Source organism: Sceloporus occidentalis, unplaced genomic scaffold (genome assembly GCF_023333645.1).
Source record: "Sceloporus occidentalis isolate IW3139 unplaced genomic scaffold, rSceOcc1.0.p SCAF_60, whole genome shotgun sequence".
Classification (NCBI taxonomy): domain Eukaryota; kingdom Metazoa; phylum Chordata; class Lepidosauria; order Squamata; family Phrynosomatidae; genus Sceloporus; species Sceloporus occidentalis.
The window spans coordinates 1,823,668-1,840,157 of NW_028317040.1; the positions used below are offsets into that span (position 1 = coordinate 1,823,668).

General features: G+C 36.4%; 1 protein-coding gene across 1 annotated transcript in view; it reads right to left on the minus strand.

The window, feature by feature from the left end:
* Positions 1–948: 948 nt before the first annotated feature.
* The window catches only part of LOC149287467 (androgen receptor-like), a 136,317-nt gene continuing 120,775 nt past the window's right edge, over positions 949–16,490 (minus strand). The window contains exons 3-8 of the mRNA XM_089492799.1: positions 12,932–13,048; positions 6,707–6,997; positions 5,755–5,899; positions 2,193–2,323; positions 1,575–1,732; positions 949–1,104 (exon numbers count right to left, since the gene is read on the minus strand). Of these exons, the coding sequence (XP_089348925.1) occupies positions 949–1,104; positions 1,575–1,732; positions 2,193–2,323; positions 5,755–5,899; positions 6,707–6,997; positions 12,932–13,048 (998 nt within the window). The remainder of the gene's footprint in view (positions 1,105–1,574; positions 1,733–2,192; positions 2,324–5,754; positions 5,900–6,706; positions 6,998–12,931; positions 13,049–16,490) is intronic.

Below are 16,490 nucleotides of genomic sequence, written 5' to 3' on the forward strand. Positions count from 1 at the left end.
TAAGGAGTTTTTAGCTACATTCACATAGCTTAGAACGGCTCCCTAACTCGGTCACTTTTTGAACATGATCAATTTTGAAGGGACTGAGTTACTGAGGAGTCCTGGATCCAAGATGCCAGAAGATATGAATAAGTGTGGTTGGCTTTAAATGCACTCTGACAGAGGGGCTTCTTCTAAACTTTGCTGCTCCAAAACAGACATGTAAGGTAATCTGAGCTTCTCCCTTATCCATCAGGCTACTAAAGCCAGCATTAAACCACTATTATTAAGTACAGCTGTGGTGCTCATTCAGAATGATGTATAAGAAGGGCAAGATCTATCTAGCTTGAAGTAATTAATTACTTTTTTGTTTTGCCTTGGAGTCTCCTGGCTTGAAGACAAATGCACCATTAGGGTTAACCCTTTCAGATGGATGCGCAACAGGTGCTTTAGGAGCAGTTGCTCACCAATGTCACTTAAATGATTTATTTTTCTATAGGGAATATAGGGGTTAACACAGGCTTGGTTGTGATCCATAAATGATAAGAATCTAGGCAGAGAATAATATTTTATACAACAAATTCAGGGATTTGTGAGATAACATGAAGCTTTGTTCCTGGCTATGCCTGTGTGCATGGACATATTCTATAAACACATATATGTATATAAGTCACAGTGCCCTCCAGGAATGCCCAGCATTTAACCCTTTCTTACTCCCTAAAAGGCAGGAGATAATAGTTTCACAACAGTTCCAGCAATAGCATTATACTTTGAACGGTCATCCATTGTTTAGTGGCATGGGGCACAAATGGAGCATTGTTTCCACGACACCTGTTCTGTACATACATACATAATTAAATGCAGAGTCCATGTCTTTCTAGCATGACATGCAAAAGACTGGAGATGGAGTCCAGTTTGCAAATCTCTGCATGATGACCCCTAAGGCACAGTGCAGGGGGGCTGTACTCTTCATGAATTATGGAAGTACAGGGGCTTGACTCTGCCAGACAGGATCTTGGGAACTTGGACAGAAATGATCTCAGACATCATCTCAGGAAAATCCACGCTCACCATTTGTGCCTTTACATACAGGTCGAACGTAAACTGGTGCAGCTCACGGGCAATCTAGGAATAAATACAAAAAAAGGGAACATCATATATATATATATATATATATATATATATATATATATATATATATATATATATATATATATACACACAGAACACCACAACAAATGTGTAGAGATCAAACAAATATGTCGCAAATGTAGGCAAATTTGGGATGGGTAGTATCCAAATCATGTACCCACCATTGCATAGCCCCTAAACAGCATAAATGGCTTAATGCAACAAAGCTATAAAATGTTAGGCATAGGAGGGACGTACTGTAAGATTTTTGTTATTGTTACATATTTTGTTTGCCTACTTGCTAGCTGATCGTTTAAATTACTCAGATTTCTGCTCCTACCTCTTAATATGGAAACCGGGAGGGGGGCTATGGTGGAATTGTGAGGATCTACAGCCACTCACCCTCCTAGAAAGATGAAACAACTGGCCAGTTTGAATTTGCTGCATTTATTAACTATTCTCACCGGCTGCACAGAATCCAGAAGCTTGGTGAGCTGAAAAAAGCGCCTTGAGCTGGCTGCTGGGTTGTTCCTCTTGCAGGAAATGACACGATCAAGTTCCTTGATGTAATTCATCCGCAGCTCATCAAAGCACTTCTGGTCCTTCAAACCTTCCACTGGAACTATAAATAAATAAATATTGTAGTGCTTTCCATATTAGTTTCTCAAAAAAGGAGCTCCAGAACAGACCGGATGGAGACCAAATATAAAAACTGGTGAACTACTTTTAATATTGTTGGGGTTTATTTTTATAAATAAATAAATATTGTAGTGCTTTCCATATTAGTTTCTCAAAAAAGGAGCTCCAGAACAGACCGGATGGAGACCAAATATAAAAACTGGTGAACTACTTTTAATATTGTTGGGGTTTATTTTTATAAATAAATAAATATTGTAGTGCTTTCCATATTAGTTTCTCAAAAAAGGAGCTCCAGAACAGACCGGATGGAGACCAAATATAAAAACTGGTGAACTACTTTTAATATTGTTGGGGCTTCTTTATGCAGCGACACCTTTTTAACAAAAACTTTTTAACTGTATATGTTTTGTTTTTAAAAACATGTCATTTGTTCTAAAACTTACTAATGCTGAAGAGCAGAAGAGCCTTCATGCAGAGGAACTCCTCTGGAGTGATCTGTAACCATCCAAATTCCTGTGCGAGGTGCCGCATGCGGACACACTGACTGTACATGCGGGATTTGTGCATTCGATACCTGAAAGATGACAAGTTAGAAAATATGATAAAGTAGATTTGAAGTGGATCAAATGTTCATTTAAAAAGCTCTATTTGCCTCCATAATAATCCGATGGATGCCAAGGGGGTGAGTAACCCTAAACTGGAGTAGGGCTGCAACTAACGATTATTTTCATAATCGATTAGTTGGCAGATTATTTTTTCGATTAATCAATTAAAATAATTTAATAAACAAACAGGGTGTTAAAACAGCAGAATAAAAAAAACTTTGATAAAATGCATTTCTTGTTTTTTTCCCCCCAACCTGTTGCCCAAGTTATGCACATTTCAGCCCAGGCTTGCCACATACCCCCAGATATGCCACATGCCTCCCAGATATGCCACATGCCTCCCACATATGCCACTCCGCCCTCCCAACATATGCCTTATGTACCCTATATGTCTTATACCACCTGATATGCCATTGTGCCCCCTGATATGCCTTATACCCCAGTATGCCGTATACCCCCAGATATGCCACTCCGTCCTCCCCAGATATGCCTTATACCCCACAGATATGTCACAGTGCCCTCATGGATTCACAGACTCGTTCACAGCACACTGACACCATACTTTTATAAATAAATGCAGGATTAATCTTCACTGCCCCCAAGATTTAGATTCCCTTTAGTTTGTCCCCCCCCCCTTTACCTTTTTGTCATGAAAGTCATGACATTTCTGAGCTGGGGTTGCATACTCACCACCAGGCTCCTCATATCACCAGTGATGAGGGTAACCACAGCCTTCATGTAATTGTTTGAGGATTGAATGATTGTTTAAGGTTAGCCACTGTGACCCAGTGAAGGAAGACCGATATAAAGCGTATGTGTGTACATGCACTTCAAATAAACAGCAAGATTTTCCAATCCTAAGAGCCAAAAGTGCATATATGTATATGACTCTGTGTGTTTGATTGTGTGTGCAAGTAGAAGCATCAGTATTTGTATATATATAGTTGTTTTCATGGAAAGCAAGGAAATCTGTAGTTGTGCTAACATAATTCCAAAATGATTTTCTAATGATCAATTAGCCTTTTAAACATAACCTTGGATTAGCTAACACAGCGTGCCATTAGAATTGTTGGTGGCTGATAAAAATGACCTCTGTACCCCTATGATTTATGTTAATGTTATTTCTCAATTAAAAAAAACAAACATGCAAACACCTTAAATATGGTCTTAATTTCTTTATTTTGAAATATTTTAATGGCATGGTAGAGTCAATTCAAATTCCGCCTAGAGATTTACCTATAAATTCTCTTTAAAAACTCTTTCAATAAATTTGTACGCATCACAGAAGTGAAGTGCTTGAGCTTCCACTTGAAAAAATAAATAATTAAGAAAAGCTGCTGCTTGTCACCAAGGAAGATAGGCGTGTGGCTCTCACTAGCATTTCAAGAGATTTGCTTTAAGTGCAAATTTTTGGAGCTGAAAAAACCAAAGCTGCTGCACCAGTTCAAAGCTGACAGTAAGGCGTTGTTGGGTGTTTTTTTTCAACCTGACTTTTGTTTTTATCTTCAACTGAGATTTATTTTATGTCATCCAATGTGATCAGGGTGGATAGTTGGATTTCAATGAAGGCTATTCAATACTGTCACTGTAATGTGTCATTCATGGAAATTACCTCCTTTCCCCAAGAAATCAAACACTAACAGAGACAAAATCTGGTCAAGGTGAAAGGAATGTTTAAAATGTTAGTGTATTGTTAAAAAAAAAATAGATAATACAAGTACCGTACTGAGCTGGCGCTGGTCTTATGCTAGATGCATAGTTCCTTCTCAGGTGTCTGAGAATGTGGATTGGCTAACAAGTCAGAAGTGTACACTGAAGTACGCATATAAACAATTTAGTTATAACTGATATTCACAATAGGGGTTGCACTACAAGAAAACCTCTTGAAATGCTATTGAAAGCTGCATTTCAATAATACAGCATTTCATAATTATTTATTTTTTAGCCTTTGAAGAGAAAAACTGAAGTGCCTATCTGAGTGTAATACATTTTGACAATGGCCTGGATTTAATTACCTATGATTGCATTTTTTTGAGTACAGGGAAAATGTTGCTTTATTTTCATTATTACCATCCCCGTGTATTTGCTACCTGTATGCCAGTGATGTTACAATAACATCACCGAGCTTACGGTATTGTTTATTTTTTTATTTGTATTTATAATTCAGTTATAAAAAACACCTTTCGTATTTTATTTATTTTTTGTACTTTTTCTCTTTGTTGTTCCTAGTTATCACCCCTGCACTGTAATCAGCAAGCAAGGCTCTACAGACTTGCATTACTCATTGCAATGTGTGTGATCAGCCACCAGTGGGAGCAATTAGAGATGCCAGGAGTCTCTCCAGTGACCTTCCAGTGGATGTTGGCGCTGTTACACAGGACTGGTCGACAGGAAGCCAGCATCAGATGACAGAGGGAGTCTAGGCTGTCAAGAGACAGCCTGATCTCCTGTGCAGCGGCAGGAAGATGTCCCTGCCGCAGCCATAAATGCAGGACGTACAAGTACTACGAAAGGGGGGTAACAATGATTGTACCATACCACTGCACAAATGAATTTGGACAAGGCATATATGTTGAACATATTATGTGTTTACATGTTTAACACGTTGAAAAGCAAGTTTTAAAAAAAAAATATCAGGGGAGACTAGGGGATCTCAATATGTATAGCTTAGGGGAGAGGGATGAGAAGATAGAAACATTTAAATACATAGAGATTTAAAAAGGCTGGATGAAAGTTTATTTCAAACCAGAAGAAATGAGTACCAGAGGCTTGGATGTAATGTAAGGAAGTTTTACTTTACTGGCAGCTTCCCAACATAAGCGGTAGATGAAATACTAAGGGAATTGAAAAGTGCAAGGGAAAAACCTATGACTATCCTAAATCTAACAAGAGACACATGACTGTTGATTAAGGTTTGAATATTACAGCAGGGCAAATGTAATCCCATCTACTTTAAATAATAATATTTACGCAAAGCTTTGTGGTATATTTTTCAACTTTTTCACTAGTAGAGCATCCTAGCATTCAGAAAGTTAAGCATAATTATCCCTTTGCGGATCCTGTGCACATTCAACTATTAATGTGGAGTTATTCTTGAATATGACTGCAGGGGGTGCTGTGGCACACACGAACAATCTGTGGAAAATAGCCTGATGCCATTGACAGGTTTGCTAACCAATTGTACAACAAATCATTTATATATGCAATATTAGGATATTAAAAAGATCCTTAAGTACGGTATCTACGCACATTCATTTTGGAAGAAGTGTCTTTCATGACACAGTTTAACTAATTCCACCCATGAAAATATATTCCTATTCTTCATTCATATCTGTTTGGTACTTTCTGAGAATGTTACATAATACATTATGAAGATCCCTCAGATTTAAAGAAAACTTACTCATTAAACACCAAATCTGGGGCAAAGTATAGCATCCTAGAATTTACATTTTTGAATGACCTCCAGCCCATGGCGAAGATCATAAGCCCCATCCAGGAGTACTGAATCACAGTCATTTGGTCGTTTACATGCAGGTTACGGAAGCCTGGAAGAAAGGAACATTATAGATTTTACCAACAGGACTGTAGTGCAGCATCGTGTGTAGTCTTACTTGTGCATAAAAGATTTACCATTTTGTAACTCTGCATAAGAAAATTATTATACAACATGTTTATAAAATAGTAATTTATAGAGATTCATGAGTCATTCTGTTGCAATGGTTAAAAAAATACATTTAAAATAATTACAGCCATGTGTAAGCATATTGGTCCCATATTGGTATCTAGCATGGGGAGATGAGATTCATGTTTATCTGGTACAGTTAAGTCATTGGCTTGTCCATGCTTTCAGTGACAAAATGGTTGAATAAGTTAAAATTAATAATAATACCAGTCACACCTCTTACCTCTCGTCTTGGATTTTACACAGATCTCAGCGTAAATGGGGACATTTTATAGGGTCACAAGGTTTTACTAGCTTTAACACCATCTAAGTATGCCAAATGGTGGTTTTGGCGCTGATGTTTCACATTGAAAATCCTTGTTCAAAGAGACTAAATTCAGGAGTGTTATTAGAATCACTTGGTGCCATACTATTACAATGTAAGGCATAGTTACAGTTTACAGCAAAAATGTCAAATGCCCTTTTTGTCACTCGCTAAATAAGTGTCCTGCAAGGGAACATGATTTTTTAAATGATGGGTTTTACAGATTTTTACAACATTGCTATATTGTTAATGACAATATGAGTAAAAGCATTTTCTTTTAGGGTGAGTCTAGCCTGAAAGACTTGCCATTACAACAGCTTCTTCACTGGATTTAGTCATTTTAATGCAACAACAAAATCTGCCTACCTGGCAATGCCTTTGCCCACTTCACCACATGCACCAGTTGCCTTTCACCCAGCTCATTGAGGCTACTGAGAAGCAGAGCAAAGCTGTCGGGTTGGTTGTTGTCATGCCCTGAACACACCACTATTGGTTCAATGGCCTCCAAAACATTTAGGAAGATGGGTTGGCAACTGTAACCCTCAAGTTGTGGGATGGACATACTAGGTGTCATCTCTCTGCTACTCTCCCCTTGTCCAGAAGATCCCTCCATCTCCTCCTGAGCCTTTAGGTTTCCCAACTTTTTCAGCTTTCGTGCTACAAATAAAAAAAAAAAAAATGATTAAAAAGAGTTCTAAAGCTTGAAAAACATATACTATCAAAATATTACACAAACGGGACAGATGGCACCAAACTTTAAAAGAAATACTCAAACAACTCGAGAAAGTATGTTTACTTATAGGTTCAGGCACTTCAGAGGATTAACAATTTACTCAAATTGTACAGAAAAGAAAACACCTTTGCTGAAGACCTAAAGAGCTTAACAAAAGTACCGAAGGGTCACAGAATATATAGAGTAACGTTATAGGAAAATTGTGTGCTTATTACTTTAGGACACGGTTTCTTTTTTTAAATATATTTCAGAAAAAAAGACTACGCATTGCTGTTATATGAAGATGTTAAGGCCTGCATTATGGGGTGAGAACTTTCTAGTTCCAACATGACCAGGTGGGACAGGAACTCTTGAGTCTTTTTTTGGCAAACAGTTTTATAAATTCAATAAATCCAGCTGCTGGACTCCAGAACAACACAGACAATTACCAGTATGTATTGTAACATTAACAAAGTCCAGGCAGTCACATATTATTGGGATCTGAGCCAGCAAGTGATGCTTATCTACAGAGGTATTTAATCTTCTCAAGGCATTAATAAGAAAAATAAGGCAATAAATAAAATGGCTACAGGTCAATAATAGCAGCTTTGTGAAGAAACCGACACTGAAATGATTTCTTTGTAGCTGGTTTGATTTTGGGCAGGAGTTGGGTGGATTTGGAACAAGTCAACTTTAAGCATTCATGCATGCAACACCTCCTCTGTAGTTAACAATTTCATGTGCTAATGCTTAGTTTTAAGAGGGGTGGTGACAGATTCATACATAAGGTAGCAGCACTCTAGAAACAAATATTAAGAGTTTATAGAGGGGATCTAAGGAGAACTCCCTTAAGTACGAAGGGGAGCATATATAAAATCATTGTATGAAACCAACCCGTGATTTTTAGTCAAAAGCTTTGCCTTGCTAAATATAGCAATATATTCTTTAATTCCCATCCTAATTTCCTTTCATACCTCATATCAAGTTTAAAAGGCTTTTCATGCTTGGGTTTCACCTTACTATGACCTGTAACTCATTTCTGATGATGAAATTATTTGGAATTTATTAGCAAAGTAACTTATTTTTTGATTTTAAGTAATTATGAAATGGGAAGAATTTCTAAGGAAATATGATTTTTCCCATATGTTGGTAACATTGAACAGCGTAATGTTTGAGATGCCAAAGATGACATCATGGTACAAAGGCCTAACTAGATGCATTCCTGACATGGGCTAAAGTTAGCCTGCGTGACTCGTAGATGTTTCCTGAAAAGGGAAAACCACTTTTATTGGAAAGGTTAGAAGGTTTCAGCTCACATGAGCACTGACACAGCAGAGAAAATGAAATCCAGTGTGGAAATGAGTGGATGCCTTGGAAACAAAGCTTTTATTCTGGGGCAAGGTCACTGTGAGGAGATGAAGGGAATAATCAGCGGAGATTACATTTTTCAAATGGCTCTTGGTTAGTGCAGGGATTGTCAGCTTTATCAGGAAAACAGTTAACCGAGAAGCTCTATGGTCATACTTACAGTAAGGTGCCTGCTCTGCGGGGCCAGTCCTTGAGACTTATACACATTATTTATTATTGTCTTGGAAATGTCCCCTGGAAACCAATAAGGCCTATTGTAAAAGTAACCAGGTATTTTTGCTTTATATGGTAACACACAATCTATTTACCATAGTCAATAATATATTCACCAAAGTGATGTTACATATATACATTTCTGGAAAACGTTTCTAGGTTTTCCTGAAAAAAACATATTGGTTTAATTTAACATTTAGTGCACTTCTCAAACAAGAACAGTGTATACATAACCAACAAGGCAAAACTAGACATTGTAGATGTTTCTTTAAAGACGTTTAGAGATATCAGTGATATCCCTAAGATCTTGATTCAGAAATGACTCCGGGCAGTAAAGGATTTTTTTTACCCTGGGTTAATCATAAGCGACCATATTTATGGCAGTCCCAGAGTAGGGCTCAACAGGACAATCCAGGCATCATAATCATCCAGCAAAATCATATTTTGTTCTTGCAAAATCTTGCAAATGTATGGAGGGTTTCTTTACAATCCTCTCTATATATTTTCGATATTTCCTCCTCCTTTTTCTTTGCTCTGCACCATCCATGCACACAATGCTACCCATCACCAGCTCCAGAGTTGGCTTTTGCAAAAGTTCTAGGGGCCTATTGAAAGCCCCCACACATGTAAATGGAGGCCTGCCAAGGTACCAAACTTCAAACTACTGCCAAAATACATGCCTTGTCATTTGATCTGTCTCTCACTTTTGAATTCATGGGGAGGTATACGTAAATTTTGGTGATGGGGTATATATATTACCAAAGGTGATAGTTTAATTCTCAGCATGGAACCATATGTAACATTTGTGGCTAATCATTCCTTTTATTCCAAATAAAACTATGATGGAGGATTCTGTACACATTCATCCGACCTGTCTCTCTTTTTCTCGGTTTTCCTACCTTCACCCTGGCTAACTGGGTGTTCTGATTCTCAGTTTCATAATATATTTATGTTATAAAATTAATGGTTTTTCAACAAAAATCCAAATAAAAAAATGAACTATGAATATGTTGCATAGACTGGCAGCCTTTAGACTGGCAGCCTTTAAAATACAGTGGATACAATAAAATCTTACAAAATAATTAGATCACTATTCTATTTCGGAGCAGCTGCTTTAATTTGTAAGCCATAGTATTACTATGGCTTGCATTGCAAGAAGGAAGGCTGGTTTGATATTTGTAGAATGTTGCAATGACCTAAATAACAGGAACCTTTGTGCAACGGCCATGGACCCCATTTTCTACAGTGATACTGTCAATAAATCTCAGTTATTGTCTTGCTGGTGAATCATGACATCTCCATTTCCTTAGTTAGATTTTTTAATATTTTGTAAACTTAAAGTAATATTATTTTGTATTATATATACTACCGTTCAAAAGATTGATTACTTATTGATTGATTGTCACTTAGACATTCCCTTGGTTTTGAAAGAAAAACTAATTTTGTCCAATAAAGTAATATGAACTGGATCAGAAATACAGTGCAGATGTTGTTAATATTGTAAATAATTATTGTAGAAATAGCGGATTTTTAATTATTATTATTATTAACACTATACAACTTCAAAATATTTAAATAAAACCTCTTCAGGTTAAACAACTATAAATGACATATAAAAGTTATCTAATGAGAACTCTTTATGAGGAAGAGCTTGTTTGGAAGTACTCACTAGATTATTTTTTGTCATTTAACCTAAACTAAACTAGCACAAAAAAAATCATTTTTGGAAACAAATAATTGTTTTGCACATGAAGTACTAAAAGTAACTAATAATAGCAATACAACAATTAATGCAAAAATAATAACGAAAGAAAACGTTAAGGAAGCTGAATAAGAGTCAAAGAAGACAACGTTTTAACAATTTCATAAAAATAGCATAAACTAATTGATGCTAATTCATAACAAGCCAATATGACCCCAAAAAAGAAATCATAAATCAATAATAAATTAATAACAATATTTATTAATACAGTAACAGCATTCAATTTTGAATTAGGTCCTAGGGGTTCCCTTGATTTCACCTAAAAAATTCATTTGGCTTCTACAGAACCCCCATGTACCAGAAGTCTGGCTGATTCTATGTCTTGTATCCGGATCCTATTTAAATCGGTATTCTTACACCCCAAAAAAGTGTTTGCTGACAGGGGGTGGCATCCTAGTTACACACAAAATATCATCAATTTGCCGAGCCAGTGCTGGAGCTGAATAAGTATATCATGTGTAAGGAAATGTCCTCAGATGAACACATCTTCTGCACAGAAAATTACTTGTGGGAGGGGAAGAGGCAAATGCATTTGCAAGTGGGACACCAAAGTTGAAAGGACGTCTAAACTATCATATGTAATAAAGTGCATATCATGGCTGGAATAAATCTTGGATACAAAATAAAGAATTAGCTAGACTTTTGGTACATGAAGTGATTTGAAGAGATATCTCAGTTTTTTTTCTATTGCTATAATGTCGCACTGGTGTATTCATTAATTAAGATTTAGGTATTTAGTTTTGTTTGGTTTCCCTACTGCTAACCTTTGATAAAGCACAAAATATGTACCTGCGGTATTTCTTTGATTTGTTCACCAGATGTATATGTTTGATTTTTTTTAAGTACTTTTATTGAGAGATTTATATTTTTTAATAATAATGTTGTTATAAAATATATTTTTTTTGTTTATTAGTTTGGTTGTTCCACAAATCATTAACTGAGCTCTCTAGTGTGAGATCTAGAGTAACAGATCTGCCATTCTATTGTTCCTTCTGAAAATGTAATGCAATAAATAAACAATTACCAATACAGTTGAAAATATTTTTTTTCCATTTCTATGACAACAACCTATTATCCATACAGTTCTAGGAATGAGGTTTCTTATGCTGCATTTCGTTCTAAAAGTGGAACAGCAGAGCAAGTTGTATGTAAGTATGATGTGTGCACATTGGTTCTCACTTCGTTGTCCCAGCTACATGGCATAAACACCTTTAAATGTTGAGTTACCTTGCAATGAACTCTTACGGTTTGGACTAATTATCAGATTCAGGCCACACAAAAAAAAGACTATTGATATTTTATTTCCTGAAGGATAATTTATATGTCTTTAATAGTAAATAATTTTCCAAAGTCTGCTACACTGCTTCTCTTATACAACTGGGTAACTTCCAGCATCCATCGCCCTGCTATTAAATTAATACTGGCCGATTGAATAAAGTCAGACTGACCTCAGGAACAGCAATGTCAGGGCAGTGAAATGTAGCTTGTTTGTTACTGACTACAGATTCTTAATGTAATATGGCAAGATGGAGGTACGCATTAACCCTGTTATGACTAGTAAAGAAGAAAGTAGTTCAAAAACTGATGGTGAACTGGATAGTCATGATCACAACATGTGCATATCCACCTGAAAAAATAATTTAACTCCATTGTTTCTGATGCAAAGTTAAAAAAGGGTAGTTTCACTATAGAACCCAATGGAATAACCCCCACTGACCATTAATGAATGGTTCATATTAGTTTGGCTATTTTAGATTACATGCTGCCATTCTGAATTCAATGTGTAAAATAAATGTGCCACCAAAAACAATGATTTTCTAAAGACTTCAAAGACTTGCATCTGCAAGCAGGGCTACTACAAAACTTAATAAGAACGTGCATATGATGGACAGAGCATCCTTTTAAAATAGTTGAACTTAAAATTAAAAAATAGTTAATAACATTGTTCATATTTTTCTGTAAGAATAAAAGACATATTATTTAGTAGAAACTCCAACTGCTAGAAACATAGGAAAAGAAAGTATATAGAGTAATAAATTCCCCTGACTAATACTGCATCTTGATGGTAAACATCTTATGTTAGTAGTGCTGAAGATAGCAATCTAGGGTTGTATCAATAATGGGGTTAGATTTATGTCTTAATCTGAAGAAATAATGTGGGAAATTAGATTGATCACATTAATCAAGGATGCATGAAAGTTATGTTGTTTCATTTTAAGGATATCCTTAATAATTGATTACATCTATCCTGTTATTTCATGTTTCCTGCTAAAATGTATAAGAAAGACTTAAGTAGATAAAATATATTCCCTGAACATGATACGGGTTGTAGTTCACAACTATTGATGTTGCTTAGTTTTCTCCTTATTTGTAGACAGCTCTGTTATGATTCTATTACATCATACTGTAGCTAACCTTTCTAAACAAGTTCTGATTTTAAGATATGTGCTTTTAAGCAATTAATTTTTTGAGGGAGGAAGGTATTGTGGAAATGATGACTTCTTTGAATGTCATTTGGATCCTGTAATCAGCTCACCTCCTAATGTCATGCCGGCCTCGTAACATTTCCGCAGACGGCAGGATGGGCAGTTTTTCCTCCGAAATTTGTCAATTGTACAGTCATTGCGGCTGGCACAAAGGTACTTCTGTTTCCCTGGTGATTGAAAAACATCATGTGAAAAATATCAGGTCATGGCAAAGTAGCAATGCAAGATATTGGAGGAGAAAAGTGGAGGGAGAGAGACAAGACAGGAAATAATCATTAGAGGATGCAGGCTAAAAGAGAGAGGTAGGTATTCCGAGAGAGGAAATTACAACAATGAAATGACATTAAATGACATTTTTTATCATTTGCTTTGACCATATGTACTTTAAGACTGGGAATCATGGGTAGAGATATCTCAGGCAGATGGAGAGAACTGGGTATGGCATCTCTGTTGCCCATGCCCTCTACTGACCATATACAGTGTTTGAGTTTTTGCAGAGACATATCTGCATACAGTGAATATAAAAAGTCTACACACCCCTGTTAAAATGCCAGGTTCTTGTGATGTTAAAGAATGAGACAAAGATAAATCATGTCAGAACTTTTTCCACCTTTAATGTGACCTGTAACGTGAATAATTCAATTGCAAAAAAACCTGAAATCTTTGAGGGGGAAAAAAACCTCACAATAACCTGGCATGATAAACACCTGTTATTTATGGCTAAGCAGCGAAAGCTTAGAGATTCTTAAGAGAGTCATGAAAGCTATGGTATAAAAAAGATATATTCAGCCAGCTGCAACACTATGGTGCAACACTATGGTGTCACTAGTCACTAGTAGTGACTATAAAAATGTTAACACTGTATTGGTTTAAATGTTGCCTAGCTGTGAACTAAAACATCTGTTTAACTAGAGCATCTGTAAACACCAGAATCTCCAAAATACAATTTTAAATTGCTGCTGTGTGCTAAGATATTAATGAAAATAGCTTTACAGAGGAATCCTGATTACACTTGGGAACTTCAAGAGTTTAACCTGGAGTCCTTGGGATGAGTGCTGCCCCCCATAAATGTTCTTCTTTCTCTGTCCCCATCACCTTGGCTTGTAGGAGATGTGTTTGGCCAAACACATCTTCTGCTTGCCAGTGTACACATGTGGTATACTCACTGCCCACCAGCTCCAGTGCTGGTTCTCACATGAGTACCGTGGGGTGCAATGAGGCCCCCACACATTGATTTTAAAGGCATCAATTTTCTGCCATTGGCGTGAAAATCAGCTCAGGGGGAAGGAGTACACAGTTTATTGTAAATCTGGAGTTTCTCCTAATGGTAAGTGATTTATACATACAAAATATTATAATATGCATCATTCATTGAAGGGGCCGAATGGGACTGTTCCTTTAACTTAGTTGGAAAATGACTCCATAAAATAAGAATATGTATCACGTCACTTATTTAGCATTTGCACAAGGAGACAAAAAGGACTTGAATTAAACCTACCATTTGATATAAAGACATCATGTTCTATTTCACCAACATCTAAACACTGCAGGCAGAAAACCACAGTTATACTGCCCCCACAAAGCTTAAAAAGTTGTATTGAAAGGTGTTAATTCTTAAGCGTCAATCATGGCTGTATTGGGAATTACAGCTTTTTGGTCACTTACAGACTCAGCTCTGTGCTTCCAAGCCAATAAAGCACTTAACTGAAATTCTAACAGGTAATTACACTGATTAGGAGTCATTGACAGCTCACTTTTCATACGCAACCAGGTCTTAGTACAAATATATAAACTAGGAGGATGTTTCTACCATACCCTGGAATGGTTATCTGATTTCACCAGGGGTGCCAACTTTAAAATGCAGAAAGACGGTGCTTGGCCTGGAATTCCAGGTTTTATGAAAGCTGCCCAGGTTAATATTTGTGCAGAATGATAGCAAAAGTCTTTATAACCTGCTTTACATAAAAATGTCTGTTAGGAACAAATTCAAGTTTCACATTTGAAAACTTTATCAGAAGGCTGACCTAGGTCACTTTACCCGTAGAAATCTTATTAAGGGCCTTGCACACTTGATAGAGCGGTACATATCTACAAATGGGAAATGACTAAATTACATTTTATTAGTTATTTTATTTAGTAGCTCATGACCTTTACAGCCACTTGTACAAATGTGTCATTACTCGGCTTGAAGGAATATTAAGGTTGATTTAATGACCCGTCTTTGCCATAACTGGTTATAATGGAAGTAAATAACATATGGTTTGCAGTTCATTTTAGTCAGATTTTCTAGGACACCAATGTCTAGAATTTTCTAGAAAGGTCTTAGCTGATTTACCACACTGTTGAGACGTAAAACACACTCAGGAAATGTGCAGAAGAGTCTAAATATACTTTAGCACAGACACTCTAACCCTTTCACTGACTAAACAAACACTGACAATCTATAATATATTATTCAGCTATACCCAATGTTAATTCATTCGGTTATGGAGTAATTAGAGAAACCCTCAAATTCTGGCAAAATTATGGCTCCTATGGCTGCTGCATCCTACAAAAGTGATTTGCCATTCCAGTGAGTAACTTGCCATTTTAGAACAGTTCCACCAGGTGGCAGCTCTGACTATTCTACTGATCTCCCCCTCGCAATTAAATAGGATATTACACAAAATACCACAGAGACTTCCACTTCATTGTTTAAACTCTTTGCTTCTGTGCCTTATGGGAGGACATTCTGTTAGTGAAAACCAGTTGAAAAAGTTTATTTTTAAAGGCCTTTTATGCATAAGAGGCATATAGTGTCTGGCTCAAAACTGAAGGCTAATGACTCTGATGAGAATTGAATAAATAAAATACGTACTATTTGAAAGTGAGCCATGAGCAGCTTTTAACATCATCAAATGTATTTATTAAACGACTTGCTTTAAAGAGGTTCTAGCCACACATAGCACTAAATAAGCACACTAGCCAAGTTTACCTGAAGGGAGCCATGAACATTTTTTAATATTATCAGATGTATTAATTAAACTACTTGCTTGAACTATACGGTTTAAAGGGATTCTAGCCACACGTAACACTAAATAAGCACAAAATTCTAGCCAAGTTAACCTGACTTCTTTTCCCCTGAAAAATATATTGTTATTGTTTATTTTATTATTCGTTGCTGCCATTATATACCGTATTTGCTCGATTATAAGACGACCTCCCAAAATCAAAATATTAATTTAGGAAAAAAACAAAAAACCTGAATATAAGACTACCCTATAGGAAAAAAGTTTTACTAGTAAATATTAATTCATGTAAACTAATTTTCATATTTAATAAAAGCTATGATTGAGATAAATATATATTTTTTATTTCCTTTTATTTGCCAACCTGTCCCCCCCCAGTTATGCACATCTGCCCCCAGGCTTGCCACTCTGCCCCCAGAAATGCCTTATACGCTCCTATATGCCACTGTGCCCCATGATATGCCTTTTAACCCCCTATATGCCCCTCTGCCCCATGATATGCCTTATACCCCTATATGCCACTCTGGCATATAGGGGGTTAAAAGGCATATCATGGGGCTGAGTGGCATATAGGGGGTTAAAATGCATTTCTGGATATATA